The sequence below is a fragment of the Scophthalmus maximus genome, chromosome 8, assembly GCF_022379125.1.
Source record: "Scophthalmus maximus strain ysfricsl-2021 chromosome 8, ASM2237912v1, whole genome shotgun sequence".
NCBI classification, from domain to species: domain Eukaryota; kingdom Metazoa; phylum Chordata; class Actinopteri; order Pleuronectiformes; family Scophthalmidae; genus Scophthalmus; species Scophthalmus maximus.
The window spans coordinates 14,147,490-14,169,498 of record NC_061522.1 but is presented as its reverse complement, the minus strand read 5'-3'; the positions used below and the strand labels follow the sequence as shown (position 1 = coordinate 14,169,498).

General features: G+C 44.9%; 1 protein-coding gene across 2 annotated transcripts in view; it reads left to right on the top strand.

Moving 5' to 3' along the window:
• The window catches only part of ntn1a (netrin 1a), a 59,583-nt gene that overhangs the window by 20,366 nt on the left and 17,208 nt on the right, over window positions 1–22,009 (top strand). Inside the window, exons 3-4 of one of the 2 annotated variants that reach the window (XM_035636311.2) lie at window positions 12,763–12,951; window positions 20,875–21,024. In XM_035636311.2, coding sequence (XP_035492204.1) covers window positions 12,763–12,951; window positions 20,875–21,024 — 339 coding nt within the window. The remainder of the gene's footprint in view (window positions 1–12,762; window positions 12,952–20,874; window positions 21,025–22,009) is intronic. The other variant, XM_035636312.2, reaches the window with a different exon arrangement.

Sequence of the window (22,009 nt, the reverse complement as noted above, 5' to 3'; positions counted from 1 at the left end):
TCGCCACTCCTCCATTCCACTTTGTCACTAGCTCAACTTGTGTTTTTCTCCTCTCCTCTCGCCTTTTTCATGGCTTCAGAGAAATTTGTGTCAACGGTCAACAGAGTACCACTCACTAATGACATCTGCAGCAGGGAAGGCCCCGTTTCTCCTGGAGGAAAAGGGAAAAAGAGGCGGAGGGTCATGGCCTATTTCGGGGGAGCGGTACCTCGGTAATGGGGACTTGAAAAAGGAATGTATGGGGTGTGTGTGTGAAGGTCAAAGGCTTCCCACCTGCTTAACACGGCCACGGTGCTGTGGGTGCTAATGAGCCTACAATAACATGGATTTGATTTACAGCCCAGTGGGGTGAACTGCTCTGCTCACGAGCATCACCAAGAATTCTTCGATCAGACAGCAAAAGTTGCAGCGTTGACTTTCTTTCGTTCTGAGCACGCTGTTTTAAATCAATATAGAAAAAGGACAGCGTGGTTGAGAAGTCCTGGAAGGGCTCAGTAAAAAAATTGAAATGGAAATATCTACTGTAGATTTGCAAGACAGCAAGGCAGCTTCATCTGCTGTTGAAGATCATGCAATGCGATCAAAAGCTTCTGAGTGGTAATATCCTTTCCAAGTGCTTTGTCAAGAATACACATTCAGTGGGGTGCACAGTTGATAGCTCTGTGTATCAATTATTTCCATCATATCGTAGACACCTCCAAGAAAAAATGTATCCAGATTGACTTATGCAAAGTGCATTTTATTAGGGAGTGGAAACCATAAACGTTGAAATAAATCCAAGTGAGCATTTCTGTCTCTTCCCTAATCCTGGACTCATCTGCTTACCCTCAAGGCTGAGTCAGTTCAATATGGAAACACTTACCAAGGCAAGGTAGGGAGTGCCCTCTCCCACAGGGCTCCTATTCACATACTGAAGGTAGAGAAAGTGAAGGAGAAAAAACAAGCAAGCAAGAAAGAAAAAGATGAGCCATTATGATGGCTGATGAAGATATCCAGTGTCTTCCCTTTGTCTCTCTGAGAGTGGCAAAGGAGGAAACACTCTCTGCCTTTTCCTGCCCAAGGGGACGAAGAGACTCATCTAATCTTCTGATCATCTAATCTTCAAACGCTGTTTATTTTCTCAGCTCACAGCCGCCAATCAGTGTTGGCCGACTGCATTCTCTTCAAATATTGCCGGGTTTAAAATCTTTACTTTGCGTTGTTGGAGCGGAGTGATTGCCTTAATTGCAGAGGCTGCGGGATTAGTATGAATCACAGCTACGCAGGAGCGTGAATTAGCTCAGTGCGAGCTCCGTCTCATTGTCTCGCGCTGACAGCGCTGGCCCATCCCTGCCAGCCTCGGGGCCAGCAACGCACACGACGACCTGCCAGAAGTTATGTGAACCCAAAACACTGTGGATCCGCTAGTCCCATAGAAACCAAACTCGCTGGGTAAATAGACTGGAGGTGGTGTCTGACATGAGCAGGGAGAGCCCTTGTTTTGGGTAGATTTGGAGATCTGTTAGACGGGGTTAGGTGATGGCTGGATGTAAAACAATAGAGAGCAAAGTCTGTGGAGGAAGGTTATTATAGCTGCCATCAGCCAGTGTGATGGCAGGGCGCTGCGCGGCGGGTGAAAACCATTGCACAATTGGTTTACGCTAATAATTGAGGAGGAGGAGGAGCCAAGTCTGAAATAGTTCACAAGTGTCCGATGGTTCGCACTGCGATTATCAGATCAGACACCGACGGCAGGAAGAAACGTCGGCCACTTGCGTCAGTAATCCGCCCTTACTTTGTAAAGGAAACATTGCTCCATCAGTCAAACACAATACATTTGTACAGCATTCCCACTTCGAGCTCTGCCATTAAAACTCAACTGCTCTCATAAGTGAAAACAGGAGAGTTTTTGGGTCCTTCCGCCGCAGGAAACTGTAAATCCAATTAGTTCCAATCAGTATCTTTTTGCCGTCGCGCCGCTACATCCGTTCACACACAGGGTTTGCTGGAAATCTAGGTGATGCAGCTCTGCCAACATTGTCAGGTCAGGGTCTCTTAAAGACGCATGTGTAATAGAAACGTACAGGCCGCATCCACCGTCTGCACTCCCTGGCAAACACCACACTACCCTGTTAGGTCGTATTATGTTATCAAACAGCGCAGCATTGTCTGGAAAGTTTGTGCAGATGCTGCTCACATTGCCCCTCAAGCTGTCAGTCCCTCGCGCTATTAAGACAGCTGCTCTTAGTGGGTATTGTTCAGCGGGGAGCTATGGGGACCTGACAGGCCTAAGGAATCTTTATTCACCCTAAAGACTCTTTCAGCGCTCCAGCCCTGAATAGGACCTGCCAATGTCATCCTCCACCCATGGCATTTTTATGGCATAGCTGACATACACATGACGCGTCCTCGTCGGCCCCTCCGTGGCTCCCCCTTTATTCCAGCGCTACATGTCAGCTTCGGGAGCGATGGGCGCACAAATAAAGACAGATGGGCAGAGAGAATCTCTCCTCTTCTCCCCTCACACAAGTGCCCCCTTTTTTTTTTCCACAACAAACGCACACCTTCTCACACACACACACACACACACACACACACACACACACACACACACACACACACACACTGCTCTACACACACCACTCATACAAAGGACCCTTGATTACTCAGCAAATGGATGCACCACTGATCACAGGCCAGCCCTTTTACAAACTGGCCTATTATGCACTCTCAGCGTGGGGTGGAAGTGTTGCAGGGGCCCAAGGCAGTGTGCCTGTGGAGGGCTGAAGTATTGTGCGTGTGCGTGTGTGCATGCGTGCGTGTGTGTGTGTGTGTGTGTGTGTGCGCGTGTGTGCGCGCGTGTGTGTGTACCAAGGCTGAGAAGTGCTCCCATGCTGCGCGGCCTAACGAGAGGGCAGGTCAGCCATTAAATGGGCACTAATGCGGGAAATTGGAGGCCATTAGGCCTTTCTTTGTTGTTTTGCCTCCGTGTGGCTAGTTAGACTCTTGAAAAAGGGAAAGGCCTTATTAGCCCCCACACGAGGACAGAGGGTGAATATATGGGCCATTTAACTCAGCATGGAGCAGCCTCCGCCTGCTGCTGGAGGCCGCTGCAGTCTTGTAAGGTGGTGTGTGCACAACTGCACGGTATGAATTTAATACGGTGTTAATATGTCAAAGGCTCTCAGTCAGAGTTGTGTTTTGTTTTGTTTTATTGAAAAGTTTGCAGGTCATGCTAAAACACAAAGACGGTACAAAAGAATATTGTGCATTTGTGACTTATCTCCTCTAATAGATCGATACTAAAGCCAGCAGCGTTACATTATGCCACCTTTCCATCATGTGGATTTCTGTGATTGTCACAGCAGAAAATAGCACAATTGGACACCAGCAAGCTTAGAGTCTCAGAAATTGATCGCATGACAAGGAGGCACCTGGGAATACACGCTATTCCCTGGCAACATTTGGAAATTTAATTTGTGGATGTAAAATCCAAGTTTTGTGTATATCGAAGGCCAAATCAAGAGTAGAATATGTGCTTAGTGATGTATTTGCTTTAGTTTAAACATACAAAAGTGAGTATTTTTCTGAGCTCACAGTCGGAAATATATATTGGAGCAGATAACAATCACAATATAAAAATATATAAAGTGTTTTTATTATCTTGTCAAAAAAAGTATACAAAAAGATACATAGGGATAAATAATCAGTAGAATAACAACACCAGGTCTCCAATCTCCTAAATACAACCATCATGGCTACACTAAATGGAACGGATCTTCATGGAACTTGTGGATCTTATGTTTTCTCATAGTTTAGACACACTGCGCTGAGATGTGACTGTTTAGAAATGGAGTCGTGTCCCGCTCTGATGGTATTTGCTTTGCGGTCTACTGTAAATCCAACTCTTAACATTAACCTTGGCTCCGTTGCTAATAGCTTCATGAGAGATCCCCGCTCGCACCGAGCCACGGCGGTTCTCACAGCGCTTTAATTGCCTCGGGTCGGAAATTCCGACTACGTTTTATCACCCGCTGACAGAACGTGCACCGGCGGCTCTGCTCGCGGGCACTGGGAACTGCATAAATTGCCAAAATATGTGAAAACATCCGAGTGTTAAATTATGAAATATTGAGAGGGGGGATAAATAAACAGCACGAATGATATGTGGGGGGGGGGAGTCAGACAAGACAGTAAAGGCTGCTTTACTGCAAATGGAATCTGTCCAGTGGAAATCAGTCTGCAGGCTGCATGTTTAATCTGCCTTTGATAAACCTCTGATAAATATTCTCTATGACTTGATCTCAATTAGTCTCCTGGAGTCAAGCTTGGGATATAACAAGCGGGAGACCGATCTCTTTCCCTCCCTCTGTCCATTTCATCTTTTCATCTTCATCTATCCCCCCCCCCTCTCTTAATTCAGTTCATTCTTTCTCACTCTCCTTGTCATCCCTGTGTCTACGAGACAAGCTCCTTATTAAAAATACAGCGGGCGTGAAGCATGGCCTTCTATGGGGGCAGCTGAGATCCCGAGTCGAGATGGGGTCATTAGAGAGGGAGTGAAGAGGGCTAGGGGGCTCACAGGGGGCTAAAGTGCCGCAGCTAATTGGCTGCAATAAATGAATTAAATTAGCCTGACATAATCTCTGCAGTGGGCGCCTCATCCTGTTTTGCCTTCCCCCTTCCCACTCGCTTACACCCTCGCTCCATCACCCCGGAGTTTTATAGCATTCCCAGGGTGCTCCCCAGTACACACACACACACACACACACACACACACACACACACACACACACACACACACACACACACACACACACACACACACACACACACACACACACACACACACAAATTTGCCTAAAGAAATCGAATTGAACCTGAAGGGGTAGGTTTAGTTTTTCCACTGAAAGTTGTTTTTGACGTTTTTCAAAAATGAATTCCTTTTATACCGTCGCTTCATCGTATTGTAGACAATCACACTACTGGTTTGATCGCGCCAAAGCGTCTGAAAACGTCGAAATTAGCAGTGATGGTTTTTGGTTTTCGGGCATGACACAAGTTTTATTAGCGTTGTCAATAAGACAGTTATTTTACGTTACTGTGAGTCCAAATAAGACAAGTATGGTGAAAATATGGCACTTGATGCAGGATTTCAAAACAAGGAGGATTGTATATTGATTAAAAAAAAACATGCACCAACTTCCTGGTGTATCATTCGCAGTTTATACATGTAAAAAAAATGTGTGTTTATCCTTTTGTTCAGCAGTTATCTATTGTGTGTCAACACTTGATGAAATTAAGAAATAATTTGCTTGTTTAAAAAGAAAAGTGCTGGTAATGGCAAATGAAATGAAATGAATAGAAATCCACAATTGTATCCAGCGAGAGTTTCATCTGTCATCACAGTCCCTCAAACGCCTTCATTTAGCTCTTTGGAAATAATAAATTATTTGGAAATTCCCGTCCGTATCACGCTGGTGTCTGGATCAACAGAAAATATAAAGCAAGTATTGTTTTAATTTTTCAAGAGGTTACAGTTGAACACTGAAGCAGGATGCAATTGAGTTAATTGTTGCCACGAAACAGATTTATTATTTGGTATGTAACTAATAAAATATTTAGTAAACTTTACTTGGTAACAGAGTCTATATAAACATTTCTGTAATTTGACATCATGCGATGTTTTGGTTGGACTGTCATTATAGAGGCTTTTTTTTAAGTGAAATTCTTCATCTGTTTTGGTAGAAACAGTCATTATCAGTGAGGTGTGATTATAGTGAAACGCCGTCGTCGATGAAAAACATTCTCTTCATTCGTGTGGTCCGACCTTCCGTCGAATTGGAGGCAAATCACTCCTCCCTGGGAAAATATCAACAGGGAATTAATCTGTCTTCAGAGCGATTGTTTGCGACGCCGGCTCTCGAGGAGAAAATGCCAGACATGAAAGGATAAAATAGGACGTCCTTGTACTTACAGTAACATGTTTCCAGCTGCCGTCTGTTTATACTCAGCATAGATACATAAATATTTGAGCTCTCGTTTTCCGCCATTCAGTCTATTATTATTATTATTATTATTATCTATTATTATTTTGTCATAATTCAATGGTGGAGTATAAGTAAGTACATTTGAGGTGCTTGACTATATCTATTTCATGCTATTCCATTCTGACAGTGATTGATCATATCTTACATTAGCTTCACTGTAATTATTACTGTGACCCCTGAGTTGGGAGTATATACTCTCTTTTATTTCTTTTTTTAATGAAAAAATGTCAGAAAAATGTATATATTTTTTATTTACCCAAAGTATCATCATTCTAATGATATCATATTGAATCATCAGTCACAGGAGATAAGGTGTAAAAAGCAATAATATAAACATATGTTATTACTATGTATAAAAATATGAACAAGTAATAGGTAAATATGCAATATAAACATGGGGAAATATGAACAATAGTCATGTATTCATTGTTTACCACTGATACCTAACCACGTGAAGCTGATAATATGTGTAAACGTACAGACTTAACAGACTATACGTGTGAAATTTGAGACCAGATCAAAATCCAGATCTGCAAATTATTAAATCCCCTCATGCGCTTCTCGTGTGCCGAACAGTCGTGCAACCAACTGTGGCTTCGACAGCAGTTGACGTGGGAAACCCTGTCAACATCAGCGTCACGCTGAGTGTTAATGTGTGCACGGCTGACTTTGTCTCACGTAATTAATCCCTGTGATATGAAATGCAATGTTTGCTGTTCTTTATTAGCATGGAGAGAACTTATCCACTCAGTTGTTTTTTCAGGCATGACGTAATGAGTGTCCCACCTTTTTCTTCACGTCAAGTAGAAAATAGATGATTGAAGCTTTCTCGAGAATCACTCATCCATGCTCGTCTGACTTCCCAGTCGATACAGCTCTTCCCAGGGTCCTCGGCGATACACCTGTCAAATTTGAAGATTACCACATGTGCAGTTATCGAGAAAAATTGAAATTCAGACAGACAGAGATCTCTCCATTTATAGTTAGATCAAACTACACTCACGGGTACTTGTACTTTTGATGATCTGATACGGTCTAGCTACTGGAGGGATATTTGTACATATGCATTTTATATCTTAGGTGCCATATACATACACTCCTGTCATGTTTTGATTAACATTTAAAAGAATTTCTTTTATATTATTTAGATTTGTGCGGCAGACTTATGAACGGGCTTTACCTTGTTGGACTATGGTGACTGTGGAAAAGAAAAAGAAATACTGATCCAAAAAAACAGTTATTTCCTTGAGTTGCCGTCATGGCGTTCGTGCTTTGTGCCTGTGTGTGTCACATGCATGACAGTTACACATCAGTCGTTCACACGCTGGACCTCTGAAATGTGGGGATGTGGGGACACAGGTGAACCAGTGTTCAAACCTTCCCGGCACACAGGCACTGTGCATCCAGATCTAGTGTCTATGTGCGTTTGTCTCTGTGTGACGAAGAAGGAAAGAGCGATGCCTCGGCGACTGCCATCATCGGTTAGATGCAGCGTACAGTAGAGGGTAGAGAGTGTCAAGTTCTTCCAGATTTTGCGGCACAGTTTATTTGCAGAAATAAGTCAAACATACACGACTTAAAAAACTTTCTTTCTCTCTCGCCAAACTCTCTACAACCCCAAACATAGTAAAGGCAGGTGACCCCCAATATTTTTTCATTTTCTCTTGTCGCTGTGTGGAAGTTAATCTGACTACTCTTTTTGTTGGGGGGGGGCATCGGTAATCTCTTGTTGCGTAGACTCCCCGTGGTGTTTGTTTAAAAGTGGGAGACAGAAGGCCGGTCCCCCGCTCGCAGGCGGCGGTGTTGGGTTCTGGTATATTCTGTCCTGTTTGGGTGAGCGCTGGAGGGGACGGCAGCAGGGAGGGGAAATCTCCTGAGAGTTTGGGGAAAATGACAGACTCTTTGTCAGAGTTTGTGACCCCCACTGACCTCACCAAAAAAAACAATACAGGAAATCTCTATTTGATGAAAACGTTGATGGCGACGGTCATTTGTCACCGGGGTGGTTCGATATACGGCCTGCTGTTGTAGAAGATGTACAAAAGGCCTTTTCTAGATCAATTCTAAAGCTCCTTTTTTTGTATCTGTGTCTTCATAATCAGGGAAGTGAAGAGCCGGCAGCTCGAACAAATCCAGCATGTGGATTTGGAGTGAAAGTGGCAGAGATCAGTTGCTCAAGTGTCTCTTTAGAGCAAATGGAGGCTGTGACCGACATTGCTCAATTACCAGGCTTATCGTGGGTCGGCTGGGCTTAACCTCAACCTCCAGCTCCGTCGGTTGAATTTTTCCTCTAATGAGCTGAGGGAAGGCCGCCCCTGTGCCGCTGCGAGGCTGAGGTCAGTTGATGGGAGCTGGGAACCACTCAAAGAAACTAATTAGGCCAACCTTCCAAAACACACTCCGACACAGCGCCGAGGCCGCCGTGTTTCCGAGGCTGTACGGCAACACCCGATAAACAAATCAGTTCCCTGTTAAATTCTGCAGTTGGAGGTGTTTTCCAACAGACGCAAGAAGCCAAACGCAGCCTCTTTTCATTTCAGTCAGCTGTGGTCCACATTACAGGGGGCCACGCTCAGCTTCATCCCACTAATTCAATTACACTTGTTTTAACGGTATCCCTTCACACTTGTTTTTACTGCTCACCTGGGGGCAGTTAACAGGCGGCCCCCGGCTCACTGATCCGGCCTGAAGCAGTTCACTGGGTTGAAAACGGGCCAAACATTTCAGGGTGTCTAATAAGGAAACAATAATCACATAGAAATTCACAATTGGTATAGATTTACAACGCTTTTCAAATTGTGCTGGATATGGTGTTGTGTTTTTTTCTCCTGATGTGCTGTTATTATAAGTCGTCATATAATGTCATTATTTGTTCTCCTATTAACACAAAGATTAAGATTAAGATCAAACCTCAGATTTTGTGTCTCTACTGAAGGACGGACACCCTGAATCCTGCTAGTTATGAAGAGCAGGTGTGAGGCATGTGTGAGTGTTTGTATGTGTGTGTGTGTGTGTGTGTGTGTGTGTGTGTGTGTGTGTGTGTGTGTGTGTGTGTGTGTGTGTGTGTGTGTGTGTGTGTGTGTGTGTGTGTGTGTGTGTGTGTGTGCGCGGTCCATCCTTATGTGTGTGTGCGCAGCAATTTTGGAGGAGTTGTACTAGTTGCAGCCCGGGCATTTTCAAACCGGAATTAAAACATTGTGCTGAATCCGTGTTTCTTCTGCATCCTGACGAGTAACATTTAGTTTAAATATCTTTTTAATCCTGCGCAAAATTACACAATTTGAATTAGATTTGTGAGATGAAATGGTTTTGGCTGAATCTAAAAAACACACAGCAAATTAAAGAATTGGCAAAAGCAAAGAGCAAAGAGTCCTGTGTGACATGGGTGGTTGAAAAATGACTGACATTATAATTATCTTTAAACACAAGTTAATTATTTGCTTGCTTTGTTTGATGAAAAGGAAACCGCTCACTCACCACGAATGGAGAACACTGACGTCCGGATGACAAGCGGGTGTTTTACTGCGCCGTAAAGCTGAGAGGCTCATTGCAGACAAATCACATATCGCCTTACTAATCTTGTTTGTTTTTAATCAAATGTGCCTTAATTTGATGTGATGATATCATTTTCAAAACAGTCTGTGGGCAATGTGCCAACAATAACGCAGTCTCCTGTTGTTTCCGCACTGCAGACGGTGTGAGGGCTATTGTGTGAACACGCTTACATCATGCCCAGTGTCAGTGAGTTTAGATAAAGTGTTTCTCACTCGTCTCCATTATCTGAGACAATATCCTGCCTTCAAAACACAACGTGGCCTCCTGCCCCACGCCTTCACATCCAGGTCTCCACAATGACCGACATGCCTTCCGGGGCGACAGCATTATTCTCACCGGGGCCGTGTAGTCCGGTGGGCTAGAATTCCCCCTGTCTTCATTCTAGGTGGGTGTGAACTAATCTTTGTAGTGTAACAGAGACACGACTGCAGGTCTGAGGCCGTGCACTGATCCACCACCGGCTTTAATCCTCTATATAGTGATCCTTGTTACCCGCAGGCGAGCTCACGGATGGCTTTCACCGGCCGAGGCCCCGGAGCTGGGATGACAGAGCCTGGCCTGACAGCCGGCTCGAGTTTTTTCCGCAACACACTGACACAGATCGTTTGACAGTTGTCTAAACAGGGACACGTTCAATTCCTTGTGTTGATTTACGACCTCTGTGGCAAAGATGAATGCGATATTTAATCACAAACTACCTATGAAAGAAGGTTTTATACACTTTCATCTCTATAACTGAAGGTTGAAATACCGGGTTGCGGCTATCAGTGGGGCCGCGGGGGGTTTCCCAGTGAAGCCAGGGAGAATGTGCTCTGCTGTCTGAAAGGCAAACGACATGAGTCATGCAAAGGTGTAAATCTCGCTTACGACAACAATGAAGAAATCTGATCTGTGTCACTTTAAGGGAAAAAAATTATTTCAAGGACACAAGATTAAAATGACCTTTTCAAATTAATATCATCATCTTTGTGGTCTCGTGGTATTTAAAAATAGCTATTATCTCATGGGCCAATCAGAGTCATTACACACGAGGCTCTGCACCAACACTCGGCCGTCGGGAGGGAGAACGAGCAGAGAGACATATCGCTAATTAAACCCCTCTGCAGGACAGCCAAGTCACTGCTGATAAGGCACAGGTTTTCTAGTGTGTGTCTGTGTGTGTGTGTGTGTGTGTGTGTGTGTGTGTGTGCGTGTGCGTGCGGGCTCCTTCATACTGTATGTGTATTCTAGAAAGGATATTGTAATTAGGTCCTTGGAGGGGAGAGAAGGAGTCTCGGGGGTCCCAAAACAGACAAGAAGCCCACACTATAAAATACACACTAACGCACACGCCAAGAGAAGTCAGGCTGAGGGATACAAGGGGAGGTAAAAGAAAATCTGCCCCTATGATGGGCAGATGCTAAAAAGACTGAAGGGTTGGTGCACAAAACATGGGCAGATGAACCAGGGAAAAGCTCAGACAACACACGCGCGCGCACACACACACACACACACACACACACACACACACACACACACACACACACACACACACACACACACACACACACACACACACACACACACACACACACACACACACACACACACACACACACACAGTACAGTACAGTATGCACCTCCACACATCAGGCCAAAAAACAGTTTCAGAAGTGTTGCTGTTAATAATGCATGAAGGTGTCGGCGGTGCTGGTGGAGTTACCGGTGTCTCGGACGGCGTCGGCTTTAATGAAGTTGAGCGCGTCTGCCTCACTCTGCTGCGAGAGGGTCATGAATAAACATCAGCCGGCTAATTAAACTCAGCTCTGGCAACTGTACTCATCAGTAAACATGCGGCAGTGAGGGGTCTCGCGCGCGCTCGGGGGAATGGTAATGCCAGGCCTCCACTTTCTGTTAAGTACAGTATGGACTCTGGAGAGCAGGCGAGGACCCTGAGGAGGGAGAAGTAAAAGGGAAGCTCAGGAGCAGAGAGGCGTTTGAGTAAGAGACAGCTAGGGTATGGTTAAGAAATGAAGGGGTGAGAAAAGGCTGCAGTGTGTGACCTTATTATCAGAAAGTTTCAAATGATCATGCCTTTCCTCAGTGTTTGCTGGTGGTTCTGCATTAAGCCTGTTTTCAATCTTGTAAACACAAACCAAATAATGACAATAGCATACTGCAACCGCAAAAAATACTTAAAATATTTCAGCTGGCGGTTGTTCTTTAAAATGATCAATAGTTCATCTGCCATTATTAAATGGTGCACAGGGCAGAGAAATTAAAACACGAGGTAACCATAGAAAAGTTCTGCTTCACTGTAAGTTCTTTTTAGCACAACTCTCATAAGTAAAATCAACAGCATCACGACTGAAAGTGATCACACACCAACTTTTAAAAAGGTGTACGTGTTATGTTGGATAATTTACTCACAGTATTTCAGGTGACTTCTACTGCAGAGGTCATTATTAAACACGAGATCAGTCTTTTTCATTCAATGTCAATTCAGTTTAGTAATAAGGAGCAGAATTTACAGTGGGGAAAAAAAACAACATATGGTGACATAAGCAGTGGAAGATGTTCCCCATCTGTTACTTCATTCATAAATATCACTGCCAATGTGTAGAAACTCTACAAGTAAAAATCCTGGATTCAAAAATGTGCTTAAGAAAATGTACAAAAATGCACTTAAAGTTCAAAAGTAAATGTACTAATTTCAGAATAATGTGTACTGTTGTATTAATTGATTCTAATTATTGATGCATTCATGTGTAAACACATTCATCCATTTAATGTTGCAGCAGGTGGGGGGTCAATTTTAGTTTCCCCCAGAGATCAGTAAAGTCCTATAATGTGCATCGTAATGTACTTGTTGAATATACATTGTATAATTGATCTAACTTTGCAAAGTAACTAGAAACTAAAGTTATCAGATACATGCAGTAAAAAGTATAATGATTGACTCCGAAGTGTACTGTAGAAGATTGATTTAGCAGTAAATGTAAATACAATAAAGTAAATATACTACACTCCTCACCTCATGCCTCTCAGTGAATTGCTCAAACAAGATTGAGTGGTTGAGTTAAATGTGGTCATCATGTACCAACTATTAGATACTCTTATTGTGGACACCTGTGATAAATTCTGCTGTTGCCTATTCATATTGAAACTTTTCGCATCCCGTTTTGTTTCCCTTCCACAGCCTGCAACTGCAACCTTCATGCCCGAAGGTGTCGCTTCAACATGGAGCTGTACAAGCTGTCGGGGAGGAAGAGCGGAGGGGTCTGCCTCAACTGTCGCCACAACACGGCGGGCCGCCACTGCCACTACTGCAAGGAGGGCTACTACAGGGACCTGTCCAAACCCATCTCACACAGGAAGGCCTGCAAAGGTACAGCGCTCTCCTTTTGGTTTTTGGTCATTTTTGTGAGCAGGCTTTTACGTACGTTTAAAAAGTGAAGACAATGGAGGTAAAGGAAGCCGTCCTTCCGTGCATGCTCTGCAACAAGCCAAATTGAAAACTGCAGAAAGACATATATACAATTTTTGCATACTCATTACAAGCCACTACTGAAATATTATGTATGAAATGAAACTGTTTAAGATGAATTGCAGGAAGCGTGTGTGTGTGTGTGTGTGTGTGGGGGGGGGATTCTGCATTCCTGAGCCTGTCTCACCCTCATCTCCCTCTGTCAGCAGAGATGAGTTGGTCTGTTGGGATTGTGGAGGTCGTGGTGGTATGGGCGGGCTGGGCTGGGTGTTCCCTCATCGACACCGAGTTATTTGGCCGCATTCAAGCAAAACAAACAGAGCTGAGGTGTGAAGTGATCCCAGTTGCAGGTCAGAGATGAACGACAGCCCGGGAGGATCGGTGGAAAGGGCTGAGAGGAAGAGACGAGGCCAAATCGGATTCAGAGGGGGCGGCAAGAGAGTGAGAAACGGGTGGGAGGGATGGTGGGTAGGAAGAAGAGGAGGAAACAAGCAGGACAAGAGGAACACACCCCCACGCAGGTGTGCTCGGAGCCGGGATGAATCGCCTGCCATCGGCCCTCACCGTAGCTTGTAAGGGTCAAAGGAAAGGGAGAAGGAGGAGGGGGGGGGGGGGGGGGGGGGGGGGGCAGAGGGGGGAGGGGGGGCCATAGAAAAGAGAGAGGGTATGTTTTCTCACCTCTTCTACCGCTGCAGGGAAAGATAACAGGAGCTGGATCCCTGTGCAAACAAGCCCGGAGACACCTCAGAATGTCGCTCCGCACACAGAAATGCGAGCATGCCTGATTGAGCGTCCATCTCCAAAGGCGGTGCATGAGAAAATATTAGCTTCCTGCTGACAGTTTTAAGCCGGCATTTTTCTCATGTCATTCGCCAGGTAGTAAATAAATAAACTGATCAATCAGTCGGTTTGACTGAAGGCATGTCAGAGGGGTAAAACATCTGCAGAAGAAATAAGAAAAAAAGAGTCTGATGTAGGTTGAGATGAGAAAATAACGAATCAGTTTGTTTTCCCGTTTGCCTCTTCAGAAATAACTTTACCCAGGATGCCGTACTACTGAGTGCTGCTGTAATAAAAAAACATTTGTCAAGCTAATGCAGAAGAACGTCACACGTGTTGCATTTAGTCTAAATTCCTGACGTCCGGCGAGCATTTCAAGCACGTTCCATTGTCTGCATGCACACAGATTCATAACAAAGCTCTCCGACCAATGCATCCATTTATTCACCCCCGCAGCCGCTCATGACTGATTTTCCTAAACTGACATTAACACCTTCCCTGGCTCTGGGCCCATTCTCCTGTCGCGCAGGAATGCAAACAGACATTCATCACGTCGGGACGCTGTGTATCATTAACCCTTATCCTCTGCTGTGTCTACCGGGCGAGCTAATCGTGGAGATTTAACCTCTCTCTGTTTTTGTTTTTACATCCCTTCTCATGTGTCCGAGACTTGATTCTTTTCAGCATCCCATAACTCTTTTTGCACAGGGGTTTGTTTCTCGTCATGGAAAAAAGTGGGATGCCTCGAGGTCCTGCTGTGCATTTCTCTACAGAAAAAAATTGCTAAATAAGAAGAGCTGTAAATATTTTTATAGTTATGCTGGTGAATAATGAAATAATGCATTGCATATTTTAAATGATGGAGACATTTGCATGTTCAGTCAGCATACATATAATGAATATACTGTACATATATATATATATATATATATATATATATATATATATATATATATATATATATATAACCAGAAAGCGACCTGTCTGCAGTAAGAAAAATCAGTTTCCACTGATATGGAAATCTGCGCTCTTTCATTTATGATGACGACGATTGATTTAATGTTAGGAAACTTTGTGTAAATGAGTCATGAAGTAAAAGTCAAAACAGCAAGTCGAAAGCTGTGAAAAATGCACCTGGTATGGTTCTCTGGCATCTGGAGAAAACTGATGGTGTGCAGTTTGGCCTGCATCTGAATATGTGGGGCTGGCTCTATATATTTTATGTTCCTAAAAGCCTTTTTGATGAGTAGAGCTACCGATCCTCATCTCTGTGCAGGCGGCCTCTGTCATCTGTTCTGACTCTGCCTGTTGCTCTTGTGTTTTGTGAGTTACCTTTGCTCTTTAAACCCTGAATGCAATCTCAGAACAATCAGTTGACAACAATATCATTCTTATGTGATTATTACAGTCCCGAAGGCTCATAGCAGGAGTTGAGCCATGAGCTAAATCATCTCAACCGTGACATTACGTTCATTTTGCTGACGCTCGTGTCCAAAGCGGCGTACAATCATCATAACCACACTAGAGACTCACTCTCTGACTCCCTCACATTCGCCGCTGACTCTCGCCGGACTGGAGCGTAAACACATTTCATCATCATTTATAAAAATTGTCAGCTCACCCAAACGGTTTTGTTCAATTGAATCCATGAAATTTGCCAGAGTTTATGCGCCTCCCACAGCAAACACGCGTCCAAGCTCTCCAGAGGTATTCGGTTACATCAAAACAGACGTACAATAAAGGGTCGGGGTAATTACCCCAAGCTGACAAATGATGCAAACCATGAGCTGATTCTTTAGCCAATTAAAACATTTTTGGAAAACTGTATTTGGAAAGAGTTACAGATGAAGACTTTCAGGACGTGTGTCATTGTATTTCAGCAACACTGAAAGTCACCACACACGCGGCCTTTTTCGCAGCATCAAACACCTTTATGTGCTGTCAGATGACTTTCCCTGCCAAACTCTCTCAGGTTTACCACATCATAACTCAAGATAATTCATTGAAACTTAAACTGCAGAACCGGTTGCTGTCCGCCCCTCGAGCATCGCGGGCGCCGCACCGAAGGGACGGAAATTAAAGAGGTTTGAGTAATTTATTGTATTCACAGACAAGAGAGAGGGAGACAAGAGAGAGAGAGAGAGAGAGCTTTCTGCTGTGTGGCTTTAAGAGGAGAAGGAGCGCCGCGGGAGCGCGGGCAGGCCGAGGAGCACAAGTGTTTGCTTTTACATGTGTAACACAATCCCCCACGAAAGCCGCTCATTTCCATAGGGGCCATTACAAGTAGAGGAGTGCAGCGGCTTATCCGCTGCAGAGAAAGCCCAGCCCAGTGGCTACACTTACACGCTGAAATTTATAGCTTCACCACTCACCGAGCGGGAGTGTAAACACAGTATAACTCTCAGAATGAAACGCACTGAGTTTCTTTTGCTACCGACGTGCGACCGAGATCGCAAATGTCACTCCACGGTGATTACTACAGCACATGGAGTTTATAATCAGCTGAGTGTTATCGCTGCTTGTCATCCTCACACTGATTTTTAAAAGCATGTCCTAAAAAGTTAGAGACAACAGGCGACGTTTGTGCCCCTAGTGGTTCCAGGTGGTATTATATCGTTTGGTCACTGTCGCAAAGACGCTGCAGTAGTAGGAAGTAAGAAGAAAGCAACATGTACTCTGAAGCTTCTGCCTCGTTTGCTTGCTCCTAACGTTAACTAGCGGTAGCGTAAGCATCGTGGCTACTGTCCAAAGCAGAAATGAACTGAGAAATGTTCCGATCCCAAGAAATAACGTCCAGTATTAGTAAGAAGGCTGGTGGTGTTACTTACTGATCTAGTAGAAAGAAGGCAAACTGCATGTTAGTTCTTGAAGCCTCAAGTCCCGAAGCTGAATACCCGTCCGAGATTCATAATCTTTTTAATATCACTCTCTGTCTTCGTCTGCTTTTGTTCCTCCATCAACGCGCTTCTTTTTCTTTTGCGAGGTCGAGTAGTTTTTGTCAATTCGGCTGTTCCACCGTCTGCCATTTCCATCACTGAGGATAGATATCGGGATCGCACTATTCTCTTCCTTGTTTTTGCTTATGCAATGGGGGACTCAGTTCATTAGTTCAAGAGAATAACATGGTGAAAGCAAGCCTTATTGGGTGGATAGTGACGTTTCTCTATCACCAGTACACTGTGCAATCAGTTTTAACATCATAGTGACAAGTTTGAGCCCCACAAGTTTTCTGTTTCCATGACTCTCTTAAGAGCTCATCTCGACCTGGTGGCTAGTATTGACAGCACTAACTACACAAGAGGTCTTCGCCCAATAATGAATGCTGCTCTTGATTAGTCCTCCTCATCTAAACTTTAATAAAGTCAAGCTTGAGCAGGTTGGCGCTTGGTTCTGTGACTGATCGATTGAATTCAGGCCTTCACATTGGAATCAGAACTTTATCCATCATATAATTATATTGGTCATTGGGATGATGAGGAACATACTTTGCATACAGGGGAAAATTAGGCTCGGATTGAGGGATGGTCTGTTTCAATCAGAATAACATGTTAAAAAACCTCCTCTCCTCTCCGCAGCATGTGTCTCCCATTGACACAGTAGGGTTTTTTTTTTTTATTGACCACATATAAAATGCTTGGGATTTAAAAAATATTGTTTTTGATGACTTCACTTTTTTGCTTTGGATTCCTTGAGGGGTGTGCTGATTGCGCGTGTGTGGTTTCAATTAGAGCACACACACATGTGCAGTGTTGTGCATCAAACATCGCTCACAGAATAAGCTCATGTCCAACATTTCAGGCGCTGTCGGTGGCCAAGAGCGCGACTGCTCGGCCCGTTTGCAGCCCATTGATCTGATCAATGAAACACTAAACAACACAACAAGCGGGACACGCCCTCCATTCGATAAAAACACGCCATTTAGAAAAGCTGTTTATGTATGGTGCAACAACCCAATAATGTTGTCTCCCTCCGCTCTCCAAAGATACTTGTGGAGGAGCTGCAACCCGATTGTAATAGAACACAGACTTGAGTGGAGCTTGGCTCCGCTCCAGGACCAACTTCTTACTGGCACAGAGCGGAATAACCAATTGGAAGGGGGAGCAGAGTGCAGACTTCAAACAGCAGCTTTATGGTAAACGATTGGCAGTGTGGCAGAGTTCAAAATTCTCACATTGTGCAATCTCAGACTGCCTGCCTTTGAACAAATTCTTCCACTCTCCCCATTTGCCGAGAAAATGTTTCCTTGTTTTTGGGGCTTGCTAGTGTGTAAACTTGACAGTTATACAGGACTAATAGATTCACATCTTTGTCGTTGACAAGAGACAACAGCCCACAACTACATTTGTTATTATAGATTTCAGTCAGTTGTCCTTGCTGGACAAGTTGAGACAAAATGGGCCTCTTGTTGCTCTCTTGTCCCCGTATCTCCCCGAGTCATCTGGAGTAGCCATGAAGCAAAGCACACAGCCACTTAACCGTTAAGTGGACACACACTTAAACCAGAACCCCCCCCCACACACACACACACACACACCCTCTGTAAACTAGTACTTTAGCCAGCAGGTGGGTCATCCAGCCAGAGAGTCAACCAATCTGTCATGGAACCGGACAGTGAGTCAGTCAGTCGGCCTGCAGGTCAATGAGGAGGACCCAACGTGGAGGAGGAGAGGCTGGCCTCCCACCTGTAGACCATGTGCGGTGTGCACCTTGATTTACTGGCAGGCTGGAGGCTCAGAGCTGTGGTTACACACAGATGCTCTTAAAAATATAACCCGATCTTTCTGAAGCTCCAACTAGAAAATGCACTTTGCCCTCCTGCGCCTCAAACTCCCCTGACATAATACTAAATTTACAGGCCTGCAGACGTGCCGCACTGGCCTCCTCGCTGTTTACTGGGCTTCCTGAGAGAGAGAGAGAGAGAGAGAGTGTCTCGCTTCTCCCCCTGAGCTAGACACAGCTAAGCAATGAAAGCGGTGACAGATTGGTCAGATAAAGGTGATAATAGGTACACATACTTTTAAGGCGGCTCTCTGAGTCTGATAAGGAGGGACAAGTAGCAGCACAAGTACACACATGGACGCACAGACACACACACACACACACACACACACACACACACACACACACACACACACACACTTACGAGAGATAAGAGCAGCAACAGAAGCTGAATCACAGGAAACAGTCAATAGAGATAAACGTGAGAGAGTATGACAGAGATGGCCCTCGGAAATGCACAGCCTCCCAAACAAATGATGGACTCAGCCTGGTGGATGGAGTCTCGTCTTATTGTGCTTGTCAAATCATCCCAGAGAACCACAACTACCCGTATCAGGTTACCAGCTGAAGCGCAGTCTTTTCCCTGAGGCTCGCTGTAATGTGGATCTCCCAGAGCTCGTCTCTCACACGGCCTCGCTGAAACCAGCCGTCGCAACGCTCGAGGTCAAAGTAGAGATAGAGAAAATTATAACACTGACAGAGGTTTTTTGTAAAGATGAATTACGTATATGTCGAAATAATCACTCAGCATCTGCTCCAGCCTGATATTTAATCACTCAAATTAACATACAGTAGAAATCCTGTGGTTGTGATGTTTGCACAAAGTGTCACTATTAATTAAAAAAAAAATGCTTTTGAAGTCAAACACATTAACAGACTAATTCCATTGTAATGGGCTGAAATGGGCAGATTTGTTTTGAAGCTATGATTTTGTACTGTGGGCTGAACGGTCTGTGGTTGAAAGCAGAACGGGCCAAACCACTAAATACCCCCACAAACCCCCAAAGTACATAATTCAGCTGCGTCTTTCAAGGTTTTCAGGGTGACAAGTGACACAACGCAGAAAATAAATCTTCAGAGGAGGAGCAGCGGATGAATGGAGCCGACCCCAACCCCGAGGCTCAAAGTCGGCATCACTGTTTTATTCCCCACAGGACATAAACAGAAAGTATAACATTCACAGGATGAGGGACACAGTGGTGAGAGTTCGGTGACAAACAGTGTTTTTGGCTTTGTAGGTTTATCAAGCAGTCGAGCTGGTGATATATCGTCAAAGCCTGCTCTGGTCCGGATTAGACTGTCTGGATTTACTGTAAGGACTTTGTGGAAGATCATTAATTCAACCACCTCTCTTTACCACAGTCACCACTATTTATATCCAGGAACAGATGAAAAGAAACAACTCGCAGACAGCGATTATTCAACACCGATTGTTCGAACCTGACAGGGGTTTGGCTGTGAAAGAATTCAAGGGGCTGCGAGCGAGCAATTGGAAAAATGATTACATTCCTGCAGCACATGTGTTCGATAGACCCCCCAGTTTGGGAGGAAGGGTGACATACGGTTTGGGCTCATGTTCAAAGCTCGCCATTAATCGGAAACAGGCAATTAGGATTATCCCCCCATAATTTTATCATTTGGTAAACATGCACAACCCGTTCTCCGCGGCCTCGCAGCTGCGGTCCCGCGGTGCGCTCGAACGCTGGCGTACATACCAGGGCCAAACAGCACACTAACACACTGGTAGTTTGAGGTGACGCCGATGCTGTAGCTGAGCAGCTTTTAACCACGGTTCGTGTGACGGCATACACGCTTGCGAGCTTCTTAGCACAATGCAGCGAAATGTCGGGAAAAAAGGTCTGCAGACGAAGACGGCGTGCTGGCTCTTCAGCCGTGACGCCGCGCTCGCCGCAGAATGAGGCGTTGAACACGAGAACGTTTTGTCTGCCTGCGCACGCCTCCACCTGTCCCTCAGCACCCTGTCATTGTTGCCACCACTGTTGTCGATGCTGCTGTGTGTACCCACCTGCACTCTCTGTAGATAGAATATGTCTGTATCTCCCCACGTGTGTGTGTGTGTGTGTGTGTGTGTGTGTGTGTGTGTGTGTGTGTGTGTGTGTGTGTGTGTGTGTGTGTGTGTGTGTGTGTGTGTGTGTGTGTGTGTGTGTGTGTGTGTGTGTGTGTGTGTGTGTGTGCGTGCTTGTGTGCGTGCTAGTGTGCGAGACCACTCACCGTGCCTCTCTTTCTTCCTCTGTTTCCTCACAGCATGTGATTGCCATCCCGTGGGTGCGGCTGGCAAAACCTGTAACCAAACCACAGGACAATGTCCCTGTAAAGACGGCGTGACTGGTATCACGTGCAACCGCTGTGCTAAAGGCTACCAGCAGAGCCGCTCGCCCATTGCCCCCTGCATAAGTACGTGGACACTCTGCCATGTCTGCCTCACCGTAGGACAGTGTGGCCTGGCCCCGGGGTCAATCGCACACAGCCGACAGGAAGGAGCACACCTGACACTACAACAGCACACACACACACACGTGCAAATTCATGCCACGCACCGTTAAAACGGCACACAATGCAGAAGTCTACCCACCGAAGCACACACTGTTAACCGCAGACACTCCTGCAATTCTTAAATCCTTCTCATCCTTTTCTCCAGACAAGTGCTTAGTGTCGGCTGTCGGTTTTCTGACCAGTAAATCTGCGATCTTAAATTAACAGACCATTAAACAGGACCTCGGGGTTATGGCAGCGCAGCCCTCCTGGCTTGTCGGTCTCCATAAATCTGAGTAAAAACCACAGAGCTGTTAACGCCCCAAACCCAAAGTGTCTCAGATTAAAGTGCAGAAAGACTTATAAAAGAAATCAATGCTGCTCTCAGTATCCACTGACCATTTTTAAACCAGAATACCCTTAATTCTGAAAAAGAACAGCGTTGCTTAAGGTAAGGCCTGTACTTAAGGACTTCAAGATGCCCCGTAGGTAATAAACATTCACATGCATCGATCGGCTGTTTCGCTTCGTACAACGTGCTTTAATTGGGGCTCTGGCCGTTATAATGAGACACAAGGAATTAAACTCTTACCCAGGAATAAATCCCTACATGGATAGGTATGGCTGAATTCCAACAAAGGAAGAAACTAAATCAACTCTATCTTTAATTCTTGGGAGTGTTGAGTCAAAGCTGAGGTGTCAAACATGCAGTGATCCTTGTAAAAATGAAAAGAATATAGAGTCCCCCTCCGATGATCTCCACGTAATCTTCTTTAATCTGTAACCGCTGCTAGACTCGGCGATAGTGCTTGCCAAGTTTCATTTAAGGATCGACGGGTCATATTATATCTTTGACCTCGTGTATACCCTCCAGAGCTGTCAGCCATAAATCTACACGAGTCAATTA